We start from the raw sequence: 21542 nt of genomic DNA, 5'->3' as shown, positions 1-21542 counted from the left end.
TCAGTACGACTGCTGAGTTTGTGTGTGTGTGTGTGTGTGTGTGTGTGTGTGTGTGTTTTGATTTGTTTTGTTTTTAATTTATTGGGGTGACGATTGTTAGTAAAATTACATAAATTTCAGGTGAGAAACAAAAACTCATAGACACAGACAATAGTTTAGTGGTTACCAGAGGGTTAGGGGAGTGGGGGGCGGGAGATGAGGGTAAGGGGGATCAAATATATGGTGACTGCTGAGTTTTAAGTATTCCCATCCCAAATCAAGAATGCTGCCTCTAGGGCCGGCCCAGTGGCTCAGGCGGTTGGAGCTCCATGCTCCTAACTCCAAAGGGGGCCGGTTCGATTCCCACATGGGCCAGTGGGCTCTCAACCACAAGGCTGCCGCGCAGTTCAACTCCTCCGAGTCCCGCAAAGGATGGTGGGCAGCGCCCCCTGCAACTAAGATTGAACAGGGCACCTTGAGCTGAGCTGCTGCTGAGCTCCCAGATGGCTCAGTTGGTTGGAGCGTGTCCTCTCAACCACAAGGATGCTGGTTGAACTCCTCGACTCCCACAAGGGATGGTGGGCTGTGCCCCCTACAACTAGCAGTGGTAACTGGACCTGGAGCTGAGCTGCGCCCTCCACAACTAAGACTGAAGGACAACAACTTGAAGCTGAATGGCACACTCCACAACTCTAAGATTGAAAGGACAACAACTTGACTTGGAAAAAACTCCTGGAAATACACACTGTTCCCCAATAAAGTCCTGTTCCCCATCCCCAATAAAATCTTAAAAAAAAAAAAAGAAGAAGAAGAAGAAGAAGAATGCTGCCTCTAGTCACACCTAGAATTCCTTAGGATTTGGGGTGTGGTGATTCACAGGAACATTTTGAGGGCCTTCTGACCAGAGGCAGAACGTAGATGAATCTACCTTCCAGAATCCTTTCTTTCTGGAGAATTGGGTGGTTCAAGATGGAACTGGGGGCTTTGTATCATTGCTCAGAGCTCTAGCTCCCAAAGCCAAAGAGACCCCTGGAACACCATGGCCTATAAGCAAGAGGCTAACTGCCTGTGAGCCAGTGTTACCACTTTGATCATTGGACCTGGGGAGGGTGGGTGACAGCTGTGTTCAGTTGCACCATTGTCCCCAAGAGCAATGGCAGCCATGGCAATAGGGAGGCTCTGCAGTGATCTCTGTAAGAATAACAATAACTAAATATTGCTATGCACTGTGGGCTACAGAGGCACCATCATAATCACCACAGCGCCTGGATGATGATAGTAGTTAGGTGCTATGGTTTCCCAGCGACCCCCAGGAGCGCTGCGGGGTGAAGCTGGCCTGTCAAGTTATAGAAGGGGGCCTCCATGTCAGTGGATTCTCTCTGGGGCTGGCTAGGGCTTCAGCTATACTTCCTCCATGAGATTCCTCCTCCTCTTCTCCTCTTTCCTTGCCCTCAGCCTCAACTGACTCAGGATTGAGGACTGGGGACACAGGAGTAGGTAACCCCATTCAGCATACCACTCTAATATATGTACAAGTTTATCTTCTCTTATCAACAGATTTTAGGGGGCTGTGGAATCTTGGGGACTTCTTAATAGGTTTCCTCTCACATCAAAGTGAGCTTTATTAGCCAATTACTGAATGACACAGAGGTGCCTGGGATGCGGCCTGGAGAGGAAGTCATTATTGTATTGACTTTGGGACTTTTCCAAACCCAATAGCTGCCTCTCTAAAAGAGCCTGTGGAAGCTGAGAGAGGGCTTTGAAGACAGTTTCCTGAGCATGGCATCTTACACAGGACTGATCTCTGTCTGGTCACTGACCCTAACCACAGAATATGAGAGAAAGCTGAGTCCAAGCGCCTGTCCTTTGAGCAGGCTGTCATTTCCCCAGTCATCTAGTCTCAGCCAGGAGGGAACATGGAATTCATCTGGTATATTCTCAATGCGAGGGCAAAAATCCCATCTATGGCATCCCCAATAAATGGACCTGGGGACTTAATCTGAAAGGGGACAGAGAATTCATTCCATTCTCAATTCCCTAGACTAAATTAAAATCTATTTCCCCAACACACATGCTCATCGGTCCTGATTCTTCCCTATGAAGGCACACAGACTACAATCATTCCTTGTCTCTTCAGGTTTTAGAAGATTGCTAAACACACCTCCCTTCCACCTCTGTTGGCTTTCCCCTTTATGAGATCTGAAACCACCTTTATCCTCTCTCTACAGGTAACTTCAACTCCTACTTCAGTGCAATGACCTTATTAATAACTCCCCTGCTTTCCACCCTAAAACGTCCAGCTTCACTGCTCTCTTCGTCTTCCCTCCAGGCTCAAAGAAGGATGAGTCCTCTCCTTTCCAACGCTGACCCCTCCTTCACCTTAGTTTCACCATCTACGCCTCCTCCAGCGCCTGCTCCATGAAGTACACTCTCACTTCCTACAGTTTCTCCAATCTTCACTGTCCACTGCCCCCTTTCCCTCTGCTTGAGATGCTCAGTAGCTTTTGATTTCCCATGAAAAAGGAGAAAATAACCCCTTGGTCTATGTCATGCTAACCCTCTCCAACCTTCTGATCCCTTTTGCTCATTCCATCCAAACTTCTCAAAAAGCAAACTTCTCAAAAGCAGGTGGACACCTGCTGTCTCTGCTTTTTTACCTCCCATTTCTCCTTCTACCACTTTGATCTGGATTCTGTTCCTGTTTGGCCACCAACACTACTCTCTCAAAGGTCACTAGTGTTTTTGCCACTGTTTCCTAAGACCCCTTCTGGTCCCCACCTGCTTTCTGCAGTATCAGACACTGTTGGCAACTTCTTCCTCTGTTAAATTCTCTCTTCACTTGGCTTCAATGACAACCCTCTCTCCTCAATCCTCTCCATCTTCATTGACCAATCCTCTATCCATCCTACCTACCTTATTGACAGATTCATCTTCTGAAAGCACAGCTCCGACAGTTCCCAATAAGCGTTTCTCTGTTCAGAAACCTTCAATGGCTCACCACTGCCTACAGAAAAAAAAAATCATGGAGTTATAAAATAATGCAACTATATGCAATAATTATAACTATATTGCATAATATATAATGCAATAATATGTCAGGGGGGTTCAAATGTTTTCAAGCAACAGAATTCATTAAGAAGAATCTTTCTCAGAAAGCACATGAAAACAATGTGCTCTTTAAACATGGCTCCTGTGGAAGTGGGGAGTGGGGAACCCAGGAAATTCCAAGGACTTTTCACAACACTATTGGGAAACCACTGAACAAATTAATTTTCTCAATCTGCAGATGAGAAAGAGGCCCAACAAGGAAAAGTGATTAGTAGAAAGTGGTACAGGATGTGAAGTAGTCAATCAACACATTTTCATTAAGTGCCTACCAAGTGCCAGCCATGTCCTAGGTGCTAAACATAAAGCAGAGAACAAGACGGACATGGTCCTGCCCAGGAGGGGCTAACAACCTAATGAGGAATGAATCAAGTACTATAGACAACTACTGAAGTGGCTACAAGTTTGCAAAGGGAGCTGTGAGAGCATGTAGGAGGAGACTCACTTGGTTTGAAGGGCAGAGTGGGCCACCCTGGGGAAATGACACATGTAAACTGAGACCTAAAGGTAAGTAACTGGCCAAAAAGAAGGGGAAGAGCATTGATGCAGATGCAGCAGCTTGGGTGAAGGTCAAGGAGGTGTGTTTGACAGCTAGAACCTCGGGAAAGCCCAGCAGCTCCTACTCAAAGCCCTGGAGCTGGGTGAGACAGGCTGCAGAAGCAGACAGCCCCATCAGCCTTTATGAGGACTTGATGCGGAGTTCAGAGGCTGGTGGGCGAAGGAAAGGTTCTCAAATGTTGGATCCTGATCATTGAAACAGAAGACAATCCACTGCTAAATGCAATGTGGAGTTATGGATTGGATCCTGAAACATAAAATAGACACTTAGTGGGAAAATGAGACATCTGACTTAGTTCTGTAGTTCAGTTACTAGTGTTATATACCATGCTAAGTTCTTAGTTTTGACCATTGTACCATGGTTATGTAAGACGTTAACATTAGGGGAAACTAGATGAAGGACATATGGAAACTCTATACCATCTTTGCAACTCTTCTGCAAATCCAAAACTATTTCAAAATAAAGAGTTTTAAAAATACATATATCCCTCTGGCACTGTGGCAGAGAGAAGCAAAATTGGGATGTGGAGAGATTACAGTAATAACGACTAACGCTTGAACAGTTCTTCCTCTACAACAGGCATTATTCCAAGCGCTTAATGTATATGACTCATTTAATCCTCACAACTCCATGGGGTAGGTGCTATTATTTCCCATCATTATACAGATGAGGAACCTAAGCACAGAGAGGTTAAGTCACTTGCCTAAGATAACACAGCTACTGAGTGGCAGAGCCGGGTTTTAAGGATCTGAATTCAGGCAGATCCTGAGTACTTGACCATTACATTTTACTCCCTCCCCTAGGTGTGCACAGACTATATACTGACAGAGGATATTGCAAGGGTCAGGCAGAAATCATGAGCGCGTGGACTAGGGTGATAACAGTAGAAATGGAGCAATATCACTAAACTTAAGATATATATTGGAAGCAGAATCAACATTTGCTTTTGAATTGGAATATGGTAGTTGAAGAAGAGGGAAGAAACAAGAAATAACTCCTGGACTTCCAGCTTAAGAGTAGGGACCAGAACCTAGTCTCCTGATGCTTGGTTCTGCGCTTCTTCCTCCCACAACTGAAGGAAACCTTCTAGACAGTTCACAATCTGGCTGTCCCTTTCTCTTACATATCTCCAGAACGCAAAACAAACTGGACCACTTGATATTCCCACACAGGCCCTGGCCTGTCCCACCTCCATGTCCTTGTACAAGCTGTTCCCTCTACCGAAATTTTCTCCTCGATCTCCCGTGGTCCAAATCTGATGTACCCTTCAGGGCTCAGTCAAATGTCACCTCTTCCAGAAAGCCTTCCCTACTCGCCACAATGAGAAGCACTAACTCTCACCTCTAGATGCCAACATGTTTTGGCTCTCTTTGGCAGTGTCCTTCCATCCTATAACAGAGTTATTTGGGTAGGGTCTTGATGGTTGCTCACTTTTGTAACCTCAGCCCCAAGCATAGTAAGTACTCAAAAAGGCATCGATTTACTCTGTGAGTAAACAAGCTCTACCTTATTTTCCTTTGTCCCCTTCTGGCTCCCTTTTCTGTCCCCTGCAACCCATTACACACACACACACACACACACACACACACACACACACACACCCTGGCACCCATGTTGGTGGTTTGCATGTTTTAGGGGCTTGTTTAAAGATGATGAATGGGTGGCTACGCTATCTTATTTACTTGCCTCCATCTTCTCCACCCAACCCATCCCCAGGCAGCCATCCCAACCGCCAGACACACCCTCTCTGGAAGCCCATTTAAGAGCAGAAGATCAAAGAAGCCTTACCCAAAGATGAAGAGGTGGGAGAACATGAATAGGAAATGGACAGGCAGCAGTACATCTGGAACTACCCCTCACATACATCCATTCAGCTTCTGCAACATGCCAGGCAGAGTCTGAGATCACAGTAATGAACCCAATTAAGCATTGGCCCTTAAAGCACTCAGAGGCCAGCGGCGAGGTGTCTGGCTGCCAGACTGGGCTACCACAAATCATGATAAGGCATTGCCCAGTGTAAAAATTTCCTGGTGGCCGCCCGGCATTCGTGGATCTGCAGAGCTCTCCCTTCCCCAAGTCTGAGGCTCAGGCTGCAACCAACCATTTTTGGTCCCTGACCCAGCTGTTCCTGGCCTTTGTGCCTTTCTTCATGCTGACCGAGCCAGCTTAAATCCAGTCTCCTTAATGCCTCCTTTCTCCAGTACATGCCTTTGTCAGATTGTCCCATAGATGACTCACTCAGCCCCTGTGGAGTACCGCCACCCCTCACCCCACTACCTCTCCACTGAACTGGGCACTCTCTCAAGACCCACCAAATCCTGTGCGTACATCTCTGGGACACAGCACATATTAAATGCTTGTTTATAACATCTGTTTATGTTTGTCTTCCCCTCCTGCTCCCCAACTAGACTGAGCACCTTTAGGGCAATGATGATGTCTCTGTATCCCCAAGCCTGGCACAGTGTTTGCTACCAAGAATGCCCAGCTATGATTTTTTAAATGTAAATTCATGAGTGTGGTAGTGTTCCTATGAGTGCCACATTAGACTGCTGCAGCCAGAAACCAAGAGATGCTCCAGGGCCATATCCCAAATAGTGGGAAAGCCAGTGCACAGCTTGCCCAGCCTCCTGCTCCTCCTACTCCGAGGAACTAGAATTTACAATTGATTAGGAAGGGCATTTCCTCTCTGCTCCTGCTCCCTGGGCAAAGGGCAGCAATGGGCAAAGGGAGCATCTCTTGCCAGGCATCTGGGGAGAACTGGGTTCTCCTTAGTGGGAAATCCTATCTGTCCACTTCCTCCTGGTGGGGAAGGGTGGAGGTAGGAGTTTCAGAGGGAAGGAGGAGAGGGTAGGCTTAGGGCTGCAAGGAGCTCAGAGGGCCCAGTCACCTTGGCAGGAAGCTGCACACACCCGGATATGGTGGGTGGTAAACGGGATGGGGCAGAGCGTGCCTGCCCTGTCATGGACACTGACTGAGGGAATCCTGAAAATCACTCCAAACAAAGGTGCTGGCAAAGGGAACAGAGCTCCATTCACACTCTATTTGGGGGAGGGGAAGGGGCTTCGATTTTTGTGAAAAGAACCACTGGAGGTAGCAGAGATTAGAAAACACCAGAAACCTCAGTGGCCCCATCTCACCCACTAAAGCCCACCACCCACTTCTCTAGCAGCTTCCAGTTGGTCCCCGCCTAGCTGCCTCTCCATCCAGCGTCCGGATGATCCAGGGCAGAGGGAGCTCTGGCTACTGGGTTCTAATCCGAGCTCCGCCTCTCCGCCTTTGTACCCCTGGGCGAATCGCCTTACCCTTCTTTGGGACTTTCTTTCCTCATCTGTAAAATGGGGTCAGGGTTGGAGTACATAGTCTGTGGACGCCCTTTCGGTTCAGACATTGCTAGATCCGGTGTTCTGCAGAGCGCACGCTTTCTTCCACGGCCCCCAACCCCCACCCCGCACGCCGCCTTAACTCCACCCCCACGAGCAGCTTCGTCCCCCACGCCGGCCACTAGGGGTCACTGCCTCCCTTTGTCCGCGACGGAGGAGGTGGCTGGCCTTCCGGCCCTCTCCCCGGCTGCGAGGCGACGGGAGGGGCATCTCCTGAGCCAGTGGGCCTGAGAGGGACCCCCCGACCCTGGCTGGGGACCCGCCCCTGCCTGGGGCCGGATGTAAGGTGTGCTCGGTCCCCCGGGCCGGCCGCGAGCCCGCCGCGCGGCGGAGCCAGGCGGGGGTTAAGGCTAACCCCTCCCCTCAGCCTGACATCACCGGGCGGGGGGGGAGAGGCTGGCGCCGGGCGAGGGAGAGCAAGCGAGCGAGAGGAGCGAGCGCGGCTCCACTCGGGGCCCGGGCAGCTCGACATCGTTGCGGCTCGCCGGGATCCCGCGGAGCGGCGGCGGCGGGGGCGCTGCGCAGCCGACCGGCCCCCCTCCCGCCGGGCATCCCTGCCCGAGCCCCCCGCGCCGCCCGCCCGCTGCTCGGGAGCCTCCCGCCCCCCTCGGAGGACCGCCGGCCATGGCTGCCTGCGAGCTGGAGCCCAGCGGGAGGCTGTGAGCGCGCCGGGGCCGGAGCCCGCCGACTACGGCAGCCGGGCGCGCCGGGGGTGGGTCCGTCTCTCCAGCCCAGCTTCGCGTGGAAGAAGAGGGCGGGGCCCGGCCCGAGGAGGAGAGCGCAGGAGAAGGGGGCATGCCTCGCGCAGCTTGCGGCGGGCGTCTGCCTCGCCTCTAAGCCGCCGGCGGCGCGGAGCCCACCCGTCCACCCCGCCCCGGCCGACGGCCGCGGGGACCTGGAGCCTCCGAGCGCGCCAGCCGCCGGGGATCTCGCTTCGTCTTGCGGCTGGGTTTTGGAGCGCGAGGAGCGCTGTCCTCGCGGCCGCTCTCGCCGGACCCAGGACCCCGATGGCTCGGATGGGGCTTGCGGGTGCGGCTGGACGCTGGTGGGGACTCGCTCTCGGCTTGACCGCGTTCTTCCTCCCAGGTAAATCGTTCGGCCTCTGCCTTTTTATTATCGTTATCGGTATGCTTTTACCATCCAGTGCCTCCCTGGGGCTGGGAGCTGGATGGAGGGCACGTCTGGGTTGCAGGGAGTGAAAGGAGCCAGAAAAGTTGGGCCACGGCCGGGAAAGAGACTGAGAAGCCGAACAGCCTGCCCTGCAGGGAAGCAGCTTGTCTGCTGCACGTCTCTACTGTGTAGCAAGAGAGCACTTTCTCCGCTCCGGTTTTCACAGAAATAATATGTAATAGCGTTCTATTTGTTTAATAACCAGTTCTCAGCTCGGGAAGCAGTTTGGAAACACGGCAAGTTACATAAATGCAAGCTAATCACCGTCATAACCGTCTCGGGGAACGAGACCACAGCCCCAGGGAGAGGGCGTCGGTCTCGGAGCTGGTCGGCAGCGGGTTTGCAGGCCGGCAGGGGGGCTTCGCTTCTTTCTCAGGCCCCTTCGCCAGACACTGTCGGGCGCTCGGGCCCCGCCTACACCACGTCGCACCCCAGTGGGCGCGCGGAGCCCGCTCCTGCGGCAGAGGCAGCTCGTCGCTCACCTGCGGTTCCCTTCCCGCACGGTGAGGCCCGGCCGGGCCGGCCCGCGCGCGAGCGCGACCTCCGGGCCTCGGCAGGGCTGAGCTTCTCCTCGGAACTCCGCTCCTAGGTCGGGGGGCTCTCTTCCGAGGAGGCGCTCGGGTTTCGTGCCAGCAAGGTGGCTGCATGACCCACTTTCCCGAGGGTACCGTTCCTCGAAGTACCAGCGGCCAAGGGGTTAACCCGACGCCCGACCTCGAGGGTGGCCCGCGGTGGCCCTTCTGACCGTCGGGGTGGGGGCGGAGGCCGGGACTGGCCCAGGAGTGTTGTGCTGGGGAATTAACTGGAAAATGCGTTTAGGAGGCAAATCCGACCGACTCCCTTGCCTGGATTTAACCCTTTGTGTCCATGGGAAGCTGCCCGGCGCCCACAGTGGCTGGTTTCAGGGTGGCTGGCGACCCTGGGGTCAGGGTGGAGGTGGGGGGTCCCTCCAGCCCTCCGGGAAGAAACCTGAGACCACCTCCCTTTTTAGATAGATAAGGGCAGGATGGGAACTTGGCTGGAGCACGTGGTCGTGGCCTTAGGGTGGCAGAATAAGGGGACGGAGTACAAAGAGACCAGCTTCGCGTGGGGCAAGAATATTCGATCGCGGGCGCGCGGGGCAGCTACCCGGAGGACACGCTTGCGATGCCGCAGACTCGCCGGCGGTTTGATTCAAGCGGCTAGCCTGGCTGCTGGGGTGCACTCCTGGAAGACAGGAACCTGGCCTCCTTCACGTGTGTACGCGGTCTGCGGTCAGCTCGCTGCCAGCCCCGCAAATCTTGGGGAGTGGCGAAAGGTATCAAAAGCACTTTGTGGAAGCCGGCTCCCTAATGCCCCTACCCCTGCCGCCTGTGGGTGCTGACCTGAGGGGGAGGGGTAATTCCGGGGCATACAGGTATCACTGCCCATTTCAAAGGAGCTTGACTGAGCCCCTCCCCTGCCCTGGCAGGTAATCACCGTGAGGATGACAGGTCTTTATGTCACACTGGCTCTCCTGGAAAGCCGGCAGGAAATACTTCTGACCACCGGTGTTTGGATTTCCGGGAACCCTTCAATTCCATATTGCCCACACCCTGAACCCAGCTAAAGGAGAGCTTTCCTGGAGCTCTAGTTGGTCCAGCCGGCACACTAGTGGTTAACCTAAGCCTGGGTCAAAGTTGGGGAAGGTTCCAGGGACGGGGGACAACTCATCCCCATTCTCCCCTCTTTTGGTTATTCCCTTCCCCCAGATTTGGGGTGCTTAGTGGTTCATTCCTGCTCTGGGGGGCATGGAGGCCTACCCTATTCCACCCCACTCAGGAAGTAGAAGTAGGGACATGACAGTCTCATCTGGCTCAAGTGTGGTCACTCCCCCCACCAAAAATCCAGATGAAGGGGGTGGGATGCAGAGAAGGAACCACAGCTCAGAAAGGCTGGTAACACGCACCAGGCCGCCTCTTGACTGATTGTAATTGCTACCCCTGGGTAGCGTCAGTAGCTGCCACAGTCCCCGGACTCAGACTCACCAAGCTCCTGCACCCAGTGCCTGTGCCCCTGGTGCCTCATATGGTGGTGCCCATCTGACACTTGAACGAAGGCTGGTGGGTGGAGAAGTTGCCCTTCCCACACCCCCCTTTCCCCCATCATCAGGCTGCCTCCTGATTGCCTGCTGCTGCTTCTCTCAGGGGACTTGCCAGGCTGATGCTCTTTTCTGGGTTCTCCGGGGCTGTGGCAGGGAGTATGGAGGGGTGCAGAGAGGAGCCTGCAGGGGGGAAGTGGGGTCAGGTACCCCTGGAGTGTGTAATGGCCACCTGATTCCAAAACACTCCCAATCTGGCTATTGAAGTGTAAACACAGAAGTATGTTTTCAACATCTCAAGCTTTACCAGGCAGGGTGTTAAAACCTCATAGGCCTCTGAGTGACATCTCCCTCCTGTTAGCTCAGAGGAGAGATTCAGTGAGACATAGGGGCTACATCCCAAAGAGGGACGGGAGGAGCCCAGGGAGGAGACAGAGAACCTGCCTTAGAAGCAGGTACTCTGAGGTGGTGTCCCACCTACACCACACCCTCCCTAATTGGCTTCCCCAAACCTTTTGTCTGGAAAGAGAACACACACCTCAGGTGTCATGCAGACCCTCAGAAGAGCAGTCTGGCCGCAGCATACCCCTTTTCTGCAGCCTATGGTGGTTTCCTACGAAACTCAGTGTCAGGGATGTTGGCTTATTTTCTTCTCCCCACTTCTCACAGAGAGGTCTGATTGCTGGGCAGGATGTCATGGCAAAACCAATCTGCTGGCCTGAAGTTTGCAGCATGTGTAAACGGGAATCTCAGTTCCTGTTTCAGAGGCAGTGTGGAGAGTGTCTCAGAATCAGATTCAAGGCCTAATGATTTAGGCTGCAATGGAGGAGGAGATACTGCAGAGCTTGGAACCAACACTCCCAGCTAAGTGGCCTAGAAGATGTCTCTGAGTCTCAACTTCTGGGCTTATGGGACAGGTGACCCTTTGTCTGAGGCTGGCTAAGACTGTGATATTGGTCCCCTTCTTGGCCACTCAGCTTTGCACAGTGAATCCTCCTTTTTGGCTACTGTCTGACCCCAGGACCCAGTTGTATGCTGCCAGGATGGTCACACAGGACAGAACCCTTGTGCTGATGGCTGAGCAAATGGGCAAGGCTGGGGGGTGGGGGACAGAGGATGGGGCCCCAGTTGCTATGTTTATGATTCTGCCATTGTTTAGCAGCTAACTATTCATTTTTCATTCACAAACAGAAAACACCCAAGGGAGGTGTGAATGTACCTTTGATATTTCCTGATTGTTTCTTTACTGGTTAACCTGATAAATTGAATGGCTCCTACCTGGGGGAGGGACAGAGAGGGTATCTGTATGTTCACCTGTTTTGCTGACTTTTTTTTTTAACTTTGAATGTTAGCCAGTGTACAAGCCTAGAATGGATATCAGCCAGCTGTGGGGCTTAGACTGTAACATTTCTGACAGTGTGTGTAGTCTCACCGTCGGTATTAAGTGGGCGCATGCACTCACATGTGCAAGGCTTATGTTGGTTATGTACCGTTTACTGTGCGCGTGCAAGCCCATGGGGGCTAGGACAAGGAGGTGAGTGCACTGGTGTCTGTGGGTCACCGTGGGGCTGGGGCCATAAATACCACTTCCCCGAAAGCACGACCCCACCGGACCATCAGCTCTAATGCGGCTTTGGGAGCAGAAATTAATAAGAGACCGCGTATTATATTATAAAACCCGGTCTTATAGTAAAATAAGACCGGGTCTTATATTAATTTTTGCTCCCAAAGACACCTTAGAGCTGATGGTCCATCGAGGTCGTCTTTTCCGGGAAACGGGGTAGTGTATAGTATCAAATGTATATACTTTTATATAACTGATTTCCTGTGTCTTTGCAACTAGGATTTTGTGAGTGGCTCTGAGCCTTAGTAATGCCTGTGTTTATGTCCATGTCAGTGAGGATGAGTTTGGGAGGAGACCTAGGATGTGCCCTTAGCCAGTTCCTTCCAATACAGCTGCCAAGTCATTAGTGGGTGGGAAACCTGGACACTGCTTTCTTTTTGTGCTCTGCCCTTGGCTTTAGACTGGGTCTCGTGTCCTTTCAGGGAGATGCTCACCTAGAGAGACTTTCCCCTCTTGTCAGCCTCCCTGGCAAACAGAGCTCTGCTGGAATTTAGTGTTAACTGGGGCCTGGCTTGCCCTGAGCCTTTTGGGGATCTCTGAATGGCAGGGAGGGGCCTCAGGAGATAGGTGTTCAGCTACTAATTTGGCATCTTTGCTTCCTGCATGAATACTTGGTGAAAAGCATCATCTCAGGGGAAAGGTGGCATACTCTGGGCATTTCAAAAGGGGTGTGAGTGTGGGCTTTGGTCCTCCATGGACAGCCCTGCAAAACCATATATGTGTCCAGGTAGGCAACATACATGTGCCTGGAAGCATCCCTGGTCTATGTAGCAGAAAGTGGGAGCCCTTTGTTGGAAAGGGAAGTGGAAATGATGGGCAAGAAATGGGGAAGACAGCCATCCTGGAGCCCAGCGCCCTGAACCCAAGTGCAGCTGGCAAGTGTTTCTCCCCTATGATACCCACCCCTCTCCACAGAGACCTGGTCTGCAGAGCCAGCAGCAGATGTGCTTGCTGGGGCAGGAGGTAACTTAATATCTAAGTGGGGATCACCTTGCAAAGGGAATGCCCTGAGCTGTAGATAACACCTCTTAGTCCAGTTAACCCTTTAGGCCCTGGATTCTGTTGTGCTGTTTGGCGCTGAGAGATAGGGAAAGGGAAGAGCTAGGAAAAAAAAACCTCATCAAACATAATGTCTGAACCCTGACCCATTCCACAATGAAAGATGAACTCAGTACAACAGGAGAGACCCAAGAAGGACACAAAGAAAGACTTCCTGACAGCATACTTCAGGGCAATGGATAATTCCAAAGGTTATCCTGGGGGGGGGGGGGGCAATAGGTATGTATTCTCAGAGGCTCACGGCTTCTGTGCCTTTCAGTCTTCCACGCTGAGTAGCAGTGGCACCAGGCCATAGTCAAAAGGGAGCAGCAGATAGCTCAGTTCCTCTCCCTACAGCCTGGGTATTTCCCCATCCGGGCTGCCCGACATAGCGAGACAGCAAAGTGGGGCCAGGTGTACTGGGTTTGAATCCCAGCTCTACCAGGCTAGATCGACAATAATGTATGAAAAGCGCTTAGCATGTCACCAGGCATGTGATAAATAAATGTACAGTAGAATGGTAACTACTCCTATTCCCTATGCCTTTCTTCTGAGTTGTCCTGGCCCCCTCTGTGTCTGCCAGCTGCGCAGTGCCAACTTTGCACTCCCTTGAGAAAGAGTTACTCAGCTGCCTGCCCACTGCTGACCTCACTTCCCTTGTCTCCAACCAGGAGCTTCATTGGACAATTAGCCTCTGCCCCCACCTGGAAATGATGGCAGAGGCTGCAGCAGCCTTGGGGAGCTTGGGTGGCTTGGCTGGTTGCAAGCACCTATCCTGGTGGTTGGGTACAGCACGAGCAGCAGGTGCTGTGCGGCCTTTGTTCTGCAGCTTGTTGCCAAGGGCTCTCCCCAGCAGGAACCTCACTCCCAGGCTGTGGCCCACCTGGGTGCCATTGCCCATCTGGAGCATTCACTGTGGCAGCAGCCTGGGGTTGCTAGGAAGTGCCTGTGACCAACCCCTGCCTTCCCTCAAACTCCCACATTTCGGAGAAAGGTGAGCAATAGGACCCTTCTCCAGCAGGCCACTGTACCATTTCATTCAGCAAGATGATACAGCCAGCTAGGTAGAGAATCCTCCCAGGGTCACTCTCTGCTCACCGGCAGAAAGTCCTTCTCCCAGGTTTTCCTGTTGTAGATTGAATCTTTTCTCCAGTAATAATAAAAATGTTTGTGGTACTCTTTACAGCTCCTAGTTTCAGCTGACCCTCTCAGTAACTCCGAGTTGAATGGTATTATTAATATATCTTCTATTTCACAGATGAGGAAGGTGAGACAGATTAGTAATTTGCTGACCATCTCATACCAGTGTAGCCAAGTTAGGTGCCAGGTCTTCTGACTCACAATCCAGTAGGTGAGGAAATGAAATGGGCTAAGATGGACAGATACAGAAGAGGTTGAGACAGGTCACAATAGAACATTGTCCAGTGAGGTGGTCATTCGCTTCAACAGCCACGACTCCGCTCCTCTCACAAGCCAGAGCATGGGGGCTCCTTGGGGAAGTACGGGGTAAGTTGAGGACATAGGTTGGAGGGTGGCCCAGCCAGAGCTGACCACAGAGCCTAGGTCTGCGCAAGGTATAGAACGCCCAACAACAGAATGGCAGGGGGACCACGGTGAAGCTGTATCGTCCCAGAAACTAGAGCATCACCCCCTGGAGTCTGGCCTGAGACCAGAGCAGGGTCACTGAGGTGTGAACACAGAGCCCCAGGGCACAGGCAGGCACCCCAAGATGTGGGTCTGGCCCCCCGGGGACAAAGAGCAGTGCTCGGAAAGCACTAGACAAAGCCACGGAGAGGGGAAGGGGGATGAGATTTGGCAAGCAGAGTCGACTCCCACTCCTGGGCCTCCCCCGCCTCCCCCGTTCTATGCAGACCCCAGTTTCATTCCCAGTTTATGAGGAGTCTCATTACCAAGCCACAGACAATAAAACCCACCCGGCCACTCTGGCCCGGATCTCATTAGAGAACATTAGTTCTGCTGGCTGGTGGCTCCGTTGAGACACAGCTGCAGGCATGGCCCAAGCAGCAAAACAGGCCAGTGGCCATGGGCACAAGAATGTCCCATTGGGAGTTTGAGTTTGATCTGTAGGCTTAAATGAAGTCTCTCCCTCCCCAAAGTCCTGGAATTCGAGCTTCCAGAACTGGAAGTATGCGTCCCACTGTCCACTGGGACCCTCAGTTCTGCCGCCTGTCTGAAGGCCATAAGTACACAGCTCCCTCCAGGGCTGTTAATATGAGTCTGCCTTCTCTGGAAGGAGCTGGCTGAGAAGCTCAGCAAATAACCTTTCTATGGTGGAGGGCCTTGGGGATGGGAGACAGCATGCCCACCCACACCCGTAGGTCTGGGGACACTCTAGAGACATGTCCTAGCAGCAGAGATGGAGTCTGGCATCCTCACTATGCCCTTGGCCTTGATCTCGGCCCATTTTTGTGTTCAGAAGATGTACGTAGACACCTGGGAACCCCATGGTAGAAGCATTATCCCTCCCCTACAGATACAATTTCACCAGCTGGCAGCCTTGGCAGGGGCTTCCTGGTCCCACCCCCATCCCTGAGGTGTAGTAACTTCCCACGATCACTACAATGAAGCCTTAAGTTGGGGTTCTTCACACTGAAGACAGGATTATTTTTTCTTAGCAGATTCTAGTGCCTATTGACAGCCAGGTTGCTCTCTGACTGTATCCTCCCTTCTCTGCTTTTCTTTCTTCCCCTGCAATCCTGCATACCTGCTGGTCACCAGAATACCACCAGACTCAGTAGATGTCGCCATGAAAAAAAACGAGGCAAGAGCAAAGGAAAGCTAGCCCCTTCTCAGCACCTCAGTCATGGCAGAGGAAAGTAAGTGCCAGGCCCAAATAACTAGTTCTTAGGACACATGGACTGAATTGGTGTGCACCCATGGAGAGGTCTCACAGCCCAGCCCACACTTTGGCACATGAGCTGGTGTTCCAGCCAAATAAGCCAGTGGACATGGAAGCCCCAATCTGAAGACATGATTCTAACCCTGCTCTAGAGAAAAGGGGACGGGAGACCTGTCCTGGCCCCCGGCACTCACCTGTGAGGCCCTTGTCCGCAACTTGTCTGGAGTGCAAACCCCAAGTGAGGCTGGTGAGGCTGCCCTCTGTGGGCTCCATTCTCTAGGCCCTGAGCAGCACTCAAGACACCCCCTCCCTCACTCCTAGTGTTTTGTGGGCAACTGCTGCCAGCTACTTAGACAAAGGACATAGAGAAGGTTCCTCTGAACTAAGCCAGCCTTGCTGCCACTAGATGTGGTTCCCACTGAAGGAGGGGCTGGTAGCAAATGCTCATTTGTGGGACTGTTGGCAGCAGCTGCTGGCTCACTTCTTTCTCTGACTCCTGGCTCTCTGGCTCCAATCTGCCTTCACTGCTTCTTGGATGAATATACTTAAAGCACGCCTGAGAAAGACACTCACAGGCCCAGAAGTATTTGTTGACTGCCCCTCCCTGACTCATTTCCCACCACCCTCACCAGCATGCCCACACAGCCACACACCCCTCTAGTCATGTCCCATACTTTCCTACCTCAGTGCCTTTGTACATGCCATTCCCCTTAAAGTTCTCTCTTATTTCCCATATCTAACGACTGAAGTCAAAATCCACTTCTGGTATGAGCCTTCATGAACCCCCAGCTGGGGATAACCCCTCTCATCTCAAAGTACCCCCTCAGCACCTCATCCATGCTACCCCGTGATGATATAGTTCTGCATCTTGCTGTATTGTTATTTGGGCCTCGGATTTATCTTTTCCACACGACAGAGTTCCAAAAGGACAGGGTCCATTGCTGACAGGGCTTGGTATCCTTGGGGACTAGCACAGGGGTCAGCCCATTGTGGGCTGGTAGTACATGCTAGGTGGCTACATGTTTGCTTATTTGGACAGTTGATAATGATAATAATAATAGCAAATGTTTATCAGGAGTTCTTGGACACTCAGATACTTTTGTAAGAATCTTATGTATAATAACATACAATAACTTATTTAATCTTCGTAACAACTCATATGGAAGTTACTTCCGTTCTCCCCATTTTTACATGTGGAAAAATGCGGCCCGTGCAGAGGTTAGGTACCATATTTTGCTGTGTATAATAATGTGCTCCCATGTATAATGCACACCCACATTTTTGGCCCAAACTTTCAGGGTAAAAGTCTTTTGCTTTAATTTTTTAATTCAAATTTGTATTTGTTTACATTTAGGTACTTGTTTTTATATTATAAAGGAATTTTAGCATTTACTTTTTAACATTATGGTACAAGAAATTTTATGTACAAATCTATGTACAAGTTTACAATATTTATGCATCATTGAACAAGAACTCTTCATCATTGCCAGTTCATTGTACGTTCAACAAAACCGGTTATCATACTCCAGGCTATTATTTTGCATATGGATATCGTTATTGATTTCTATAGTTACACTTTTAACTCATAAGCATAAATAAAAGAATTAAGGAGAGGCTGTGGAGAAAAAGGAACCCTCATACACTGTTGGTGGGAATGCAGACTGGTGCAGCCGCTATGGAAGGCAGTGTGGAGGTTCCTCAAAAAATTACGAATAGAATTACCATATGACCCAGCAATCCCTCTCCTGGGTATCTACCCAAAAAATCTGAAAACATTTATCCGTAAAGACACGTGTGCTCCAGTGTTCTTTGCAGCTTTGTTTACGGTGGCCAAGACATGGAAACAACCAAAATGTCCTTCGATAGATGAATGGATAAAGAAGTTGTGGTATATATACACAATGGAATACTATTCAGCGGTAAGAAAAGATGATATAGGAACATTTGTGACAACATGGATGGATCTTGAGAGTATAATGCTAAGTGAAATAAGTCAGACAGAAAAAGCAGAGAACCATATGATTTCACTGATATATGGTATATAAACCAAAAACAGCAAAAGAACAAGACAAACAAATGAGAAACAAAAACAAATAGACAGACAATAGTTTAGTGGTTACCAGAGGGTCAGGGGGGTGGGGGGAGGGAGATGAGGGTAAGGGGGATCAAATATATGGTGATGGAAGGAGAACTGACTCTGGGTGGTGAACACACCAAATGGGATTTATAGATGATGTAATACACAATTTCACTAACAATTGTCACCCCAATAAAAAAATATATAAAAAATAAATAAATAAATAAATAAAATTAAAAAGGGCGGGGCCAGCCCGGTGGCTCAGGCGGTTAGAGCTCCATGCTACTAACTCTGAAGGTTGCCAGTTCGATTCCCACATGGGCCAGTGGGCTCGCAACCACAAGGTTGCCAGTTCAATTCCTCGAGCCCACCAAGGGATGGTGGGCTGCGCCCTCTGCAACTAGCAACGGCAACTGAACCTGGAGCTGGGCTGCGCCTTCTACAACTAACCCTCCACAACTAAAGATTAAAAGGACAACAACTTGACTTGGAAAAAAAGTCCTGGAAGTACACACTGTTTCCCTAATAAAGTCCTGTTCCCCTTCCCCAATAAAATCTAAAAAAAAAAACAGAATTAAAAACATTTATATAGATATAGAATTAGTACAACCCATGTATAATGCGCATCCTTATTTTTCCCTCACAAATTTGGGCAAAAATATGGATTATACATGGCAAAATACAGTAACTTTCCCAGGGTCACAAAGCTAGTAAGTGGCAGAGCTAGGATTCAGATCTAGGAACTAAGATCACACTGAGTCTGTGATCATACACTTGGCTCAGCTGCCTCTCTTCTGAGTGGGTGAGTGATGGAGGAAGACGCTTTACTAAGCCTGGAGCAACACAGACCTTGCCTCCAGAATGCCCACCAGCCCTGCCTAGTACCTTATTGCTCACCCTCCTACTCTCTTTGATGGTACAGAAATAACCTGGGGCATCCCGAGAGCATCTGGGGAATTATGAGTGCTTATCATCAGAGATTCTCAGTGGTCATTACTGCTGTGTCCTAGGGATTATTTACAAGTACTACAAGTACCACCTTTATGTTCCTGGTATATTCTATCCTGCCAGCTTCACTGTGGTATCCTGGGAGTATTAATGTGGCTATGCTGGAGGAAAATGTCTTGATATTATCCCGTTTTCATCCCCTGAGCCTTTGGGCATTACTGATGCCATTTGGGGGCCTCCTATCATGTTTCACTCTGAGACTAGAGGCACGCTTCTCCCAGACAATCTGCCTGGAACTACCCCCAGCAGGTCCCAGATCCTGGGAGGGTCCCTGGCTTTAGCAAGGTGATCCTATGCCAGGGCCTGCCCTAAGCTTCTGGAGGGTTGTGGTCTGTCTTGCCCTCGCCCAGAAAAAGGTGGCAAGGGAGAGGGTCCCTACCTGGGGATGGGGACAGAAAAAGGATTTAGGCTGTTTACCTGTGCTGTCTGCTTTCATCTCATGGGATGAAAGGACTAGTGCTTTCCGTGCTGCAGGTAGGTTCAGGACAGGGAGCTGGGACAGAGGCTTCCGCAGCCTTGCAGCTGGGGTAGAGAACTCACACAGGAGAGAGAACCATGGGTGCAGAAAATCAAAACTGTTTCCCAGTGTTGTGGCTGAAGACTAAGAATGGACTCCAGATGTCACCAGGCTCAGGCTTCACAAACTCCCTTGCTTAATTAGGAAGGTAACTCAGCTGCAAAATAGTCATCTGACATGTTTCAATGCCAAAGAGAAATTCCTCGTAGACCCTCCACTGTTCTATTTTATCCATGCTCCATTAGCTTGAATTACAGTGCAGCCTCTATGGCCCAGACACAGGCCAGAGCTATGTGGTCAGTTCCTGGGGCTAGAATGTGCTCTGCACCCAGGAACTGCTTGGAAGGAAAGCTTAAGACCCACCTGACCTCCACCCAAACCCAAGGATTGCCTTGTCAGCACAAAGGGACCAGTTTTGCCCACAGCCTGCCTGGCCCAGGACCTGCGGACTCTTGTACTCTTGAGCTAAGTTACTTTCATGCCCCTCTTCTCTGCCCTCTGTGACTGGCCTCCTTTGAGGGTTTTGAGTCAATGGCAGAAGCTTCTACAGCAACTTCTGGGTAAAACTGGAGTGGAAGCAGGGACAGCCTTTTCCCCAAGTGTAAATAAAATCAGAGCCAAGCGGCCACACTGCACTGGATTATTTTATTATGACTGCCCACCTCCCTCACCCTCCAAACTGTCCTGATCTCATTGGCCTAGATTGCATCTCTCAGAATGATAGATGGGTCTCTTCTCCCTTCCCAGGCAGGGTGGCTGGCCGTGCTACCAAGACACCCTCCTACCCAGCCCCTTCCCAGATTTATTCCCTATCTTTATGGTACCCAGAGAGTAATCAGTGTCCTGGGCTGGCTGAGCACTCTGATTATCCCCACTCGGTTGATGGATGGGCCTTTGGGGAACTTAGGCATCAGCCCCCTGTTCCCCTGTGCCTGCCCCTGCCAGGCCCCAGCAGCCTTCCCACCCTTTTCTCCTCTCAAGAGTCCGATAATGGGCTTCAGGGTCGGTACTGAAGGGGGTAGTGTTAGAGGAGGGGAGGCAGGGACAATCCTTGGCACACACTTCTCAGCATTGTTGTGTGGAGAGCTGGGGAAGGTCTCTATGGCTCCCCCTTCCAGGGAGGCTGGGGCAGGGGGCCGACAGTGCCACCAGATAGCTTCTCTGGAGACAAGCCCCCCAGATCTACCCGGAAGCACCTTTCCCTGGCAATGGCCCGATTTTCCTCTCCTATCTCCTATCACTCCTATCTCTTGGCACTTGTGTATAGTTGGTGAGGTAATGATAATTTGTGCTCATTTATGTGTTTCTTTACAACTGTTTTTATGTGCTCCATGTGTGTATGACAGAGTTTTACGGTTTCTATGTATATGTGTGTGCACATGAGGTCATGTGCTATGTATGTATGCACAAGCTCTCATGTGGGGAGTGGTGCCTGCTCCTGATTAGACTCTGATCACCATCTCCTCCCCCACGGCAGTGGGGGGGCTCTCACCCAGCTCCCTGAGGTGGGGGAGAGGCAGGCAATCAAAGATGATGACTGTCCGAGGCAGAGTTTGCACTGCCCCCCAGCAGCCAGTTAAAGACTGGAGGTCAATCTTAGATAATTGTTTTGTCTATAAAATCACAAACAACTTGTTTGACTTTTTCCCCCCAGAAAATTGACTGAACCCACTGGTTGTTTTGGAGCCAGTGGTCTCTGCCTTTTATTACTAACATGTGCTGGTGTGTGTATTTATGTCTTGTCTTCTCTAAACTTGAGTTCTCTTCACTATAAAATGGCGATGTGATAATTGGAAGTTTCAAAGGTAAATAACGCAAATGGTGTGATTAGCGCAGTATCTGGTATGAGCAAGTCTTCACAACACTTGGCTCTTATTAGCTACTGCACACCCAGGGACCCTGCATCTAGAGGAGGGTCAGTTCCCTGGGGCTAGGAAACGAGGCCCTAGAGCCCTTCTTGCTGTTCATGACCTGGCACACTGTGGAGGGGCAGGGAGGTCCCTCAGCTGGGCTCTTCTGACTTCTCCAGGGTGACCAACTCGAGCAGGGTACGTCAGGGCCTTAGGCCCATGAGCTCCTGAAAAACTACCCCCATGTCCAGAGGGTCACCTGGGAAGCTGCCTGGTGGCCCTTTGGAGCCATCCTGTGCTCCCTACTTAAAAGGTA

At 51.0% G+C, this 21542-nt stretch overlaps 1 protein-coding gene across 1 annotated transcript in view; it reads left to right on the top strand.

Annotated features, from left to right (window-relative positions):
- Nucleotides 1-6577: 6577 nt before the first annotated feature.
- Nucleotides 6578-21542, top strand: part of NECTIN1 (nectin cell adhesion molecule 1) — a gene marked incomplete at its 5' end in the record, with an annotated part of 70290 nt that continues 55325 nt past the window's right edge. Inside the window, 2 exons of the mRNA XM_081062753.1 lie at nt 6578-6589; nt 7149-8109. Of these exons, the coding sequence (XP_080918879.1) occupies nt 6578-6589; nt 7149-8109 (973 nt within the window). The remainder of the gene's footprint in view (nt 6590-7148; nt 8110-21542) is intronic.

The sequence above is a fragment of the Rhinolophus hipposideros genome, assembly GCF_964194185.1.
Source record: "Rhinolophus hipposideros genome assembly, chromosome: 10".
NCBI lineage: Eukaryota > Metazoa > Chordata > Mammalia > Chiroptera > Rhinolophidae > Rhinolophus > Rhinolophus hipposideros.
This window is presented reverse-complemented; position numbering and strand designations above follow the sequence as displayed.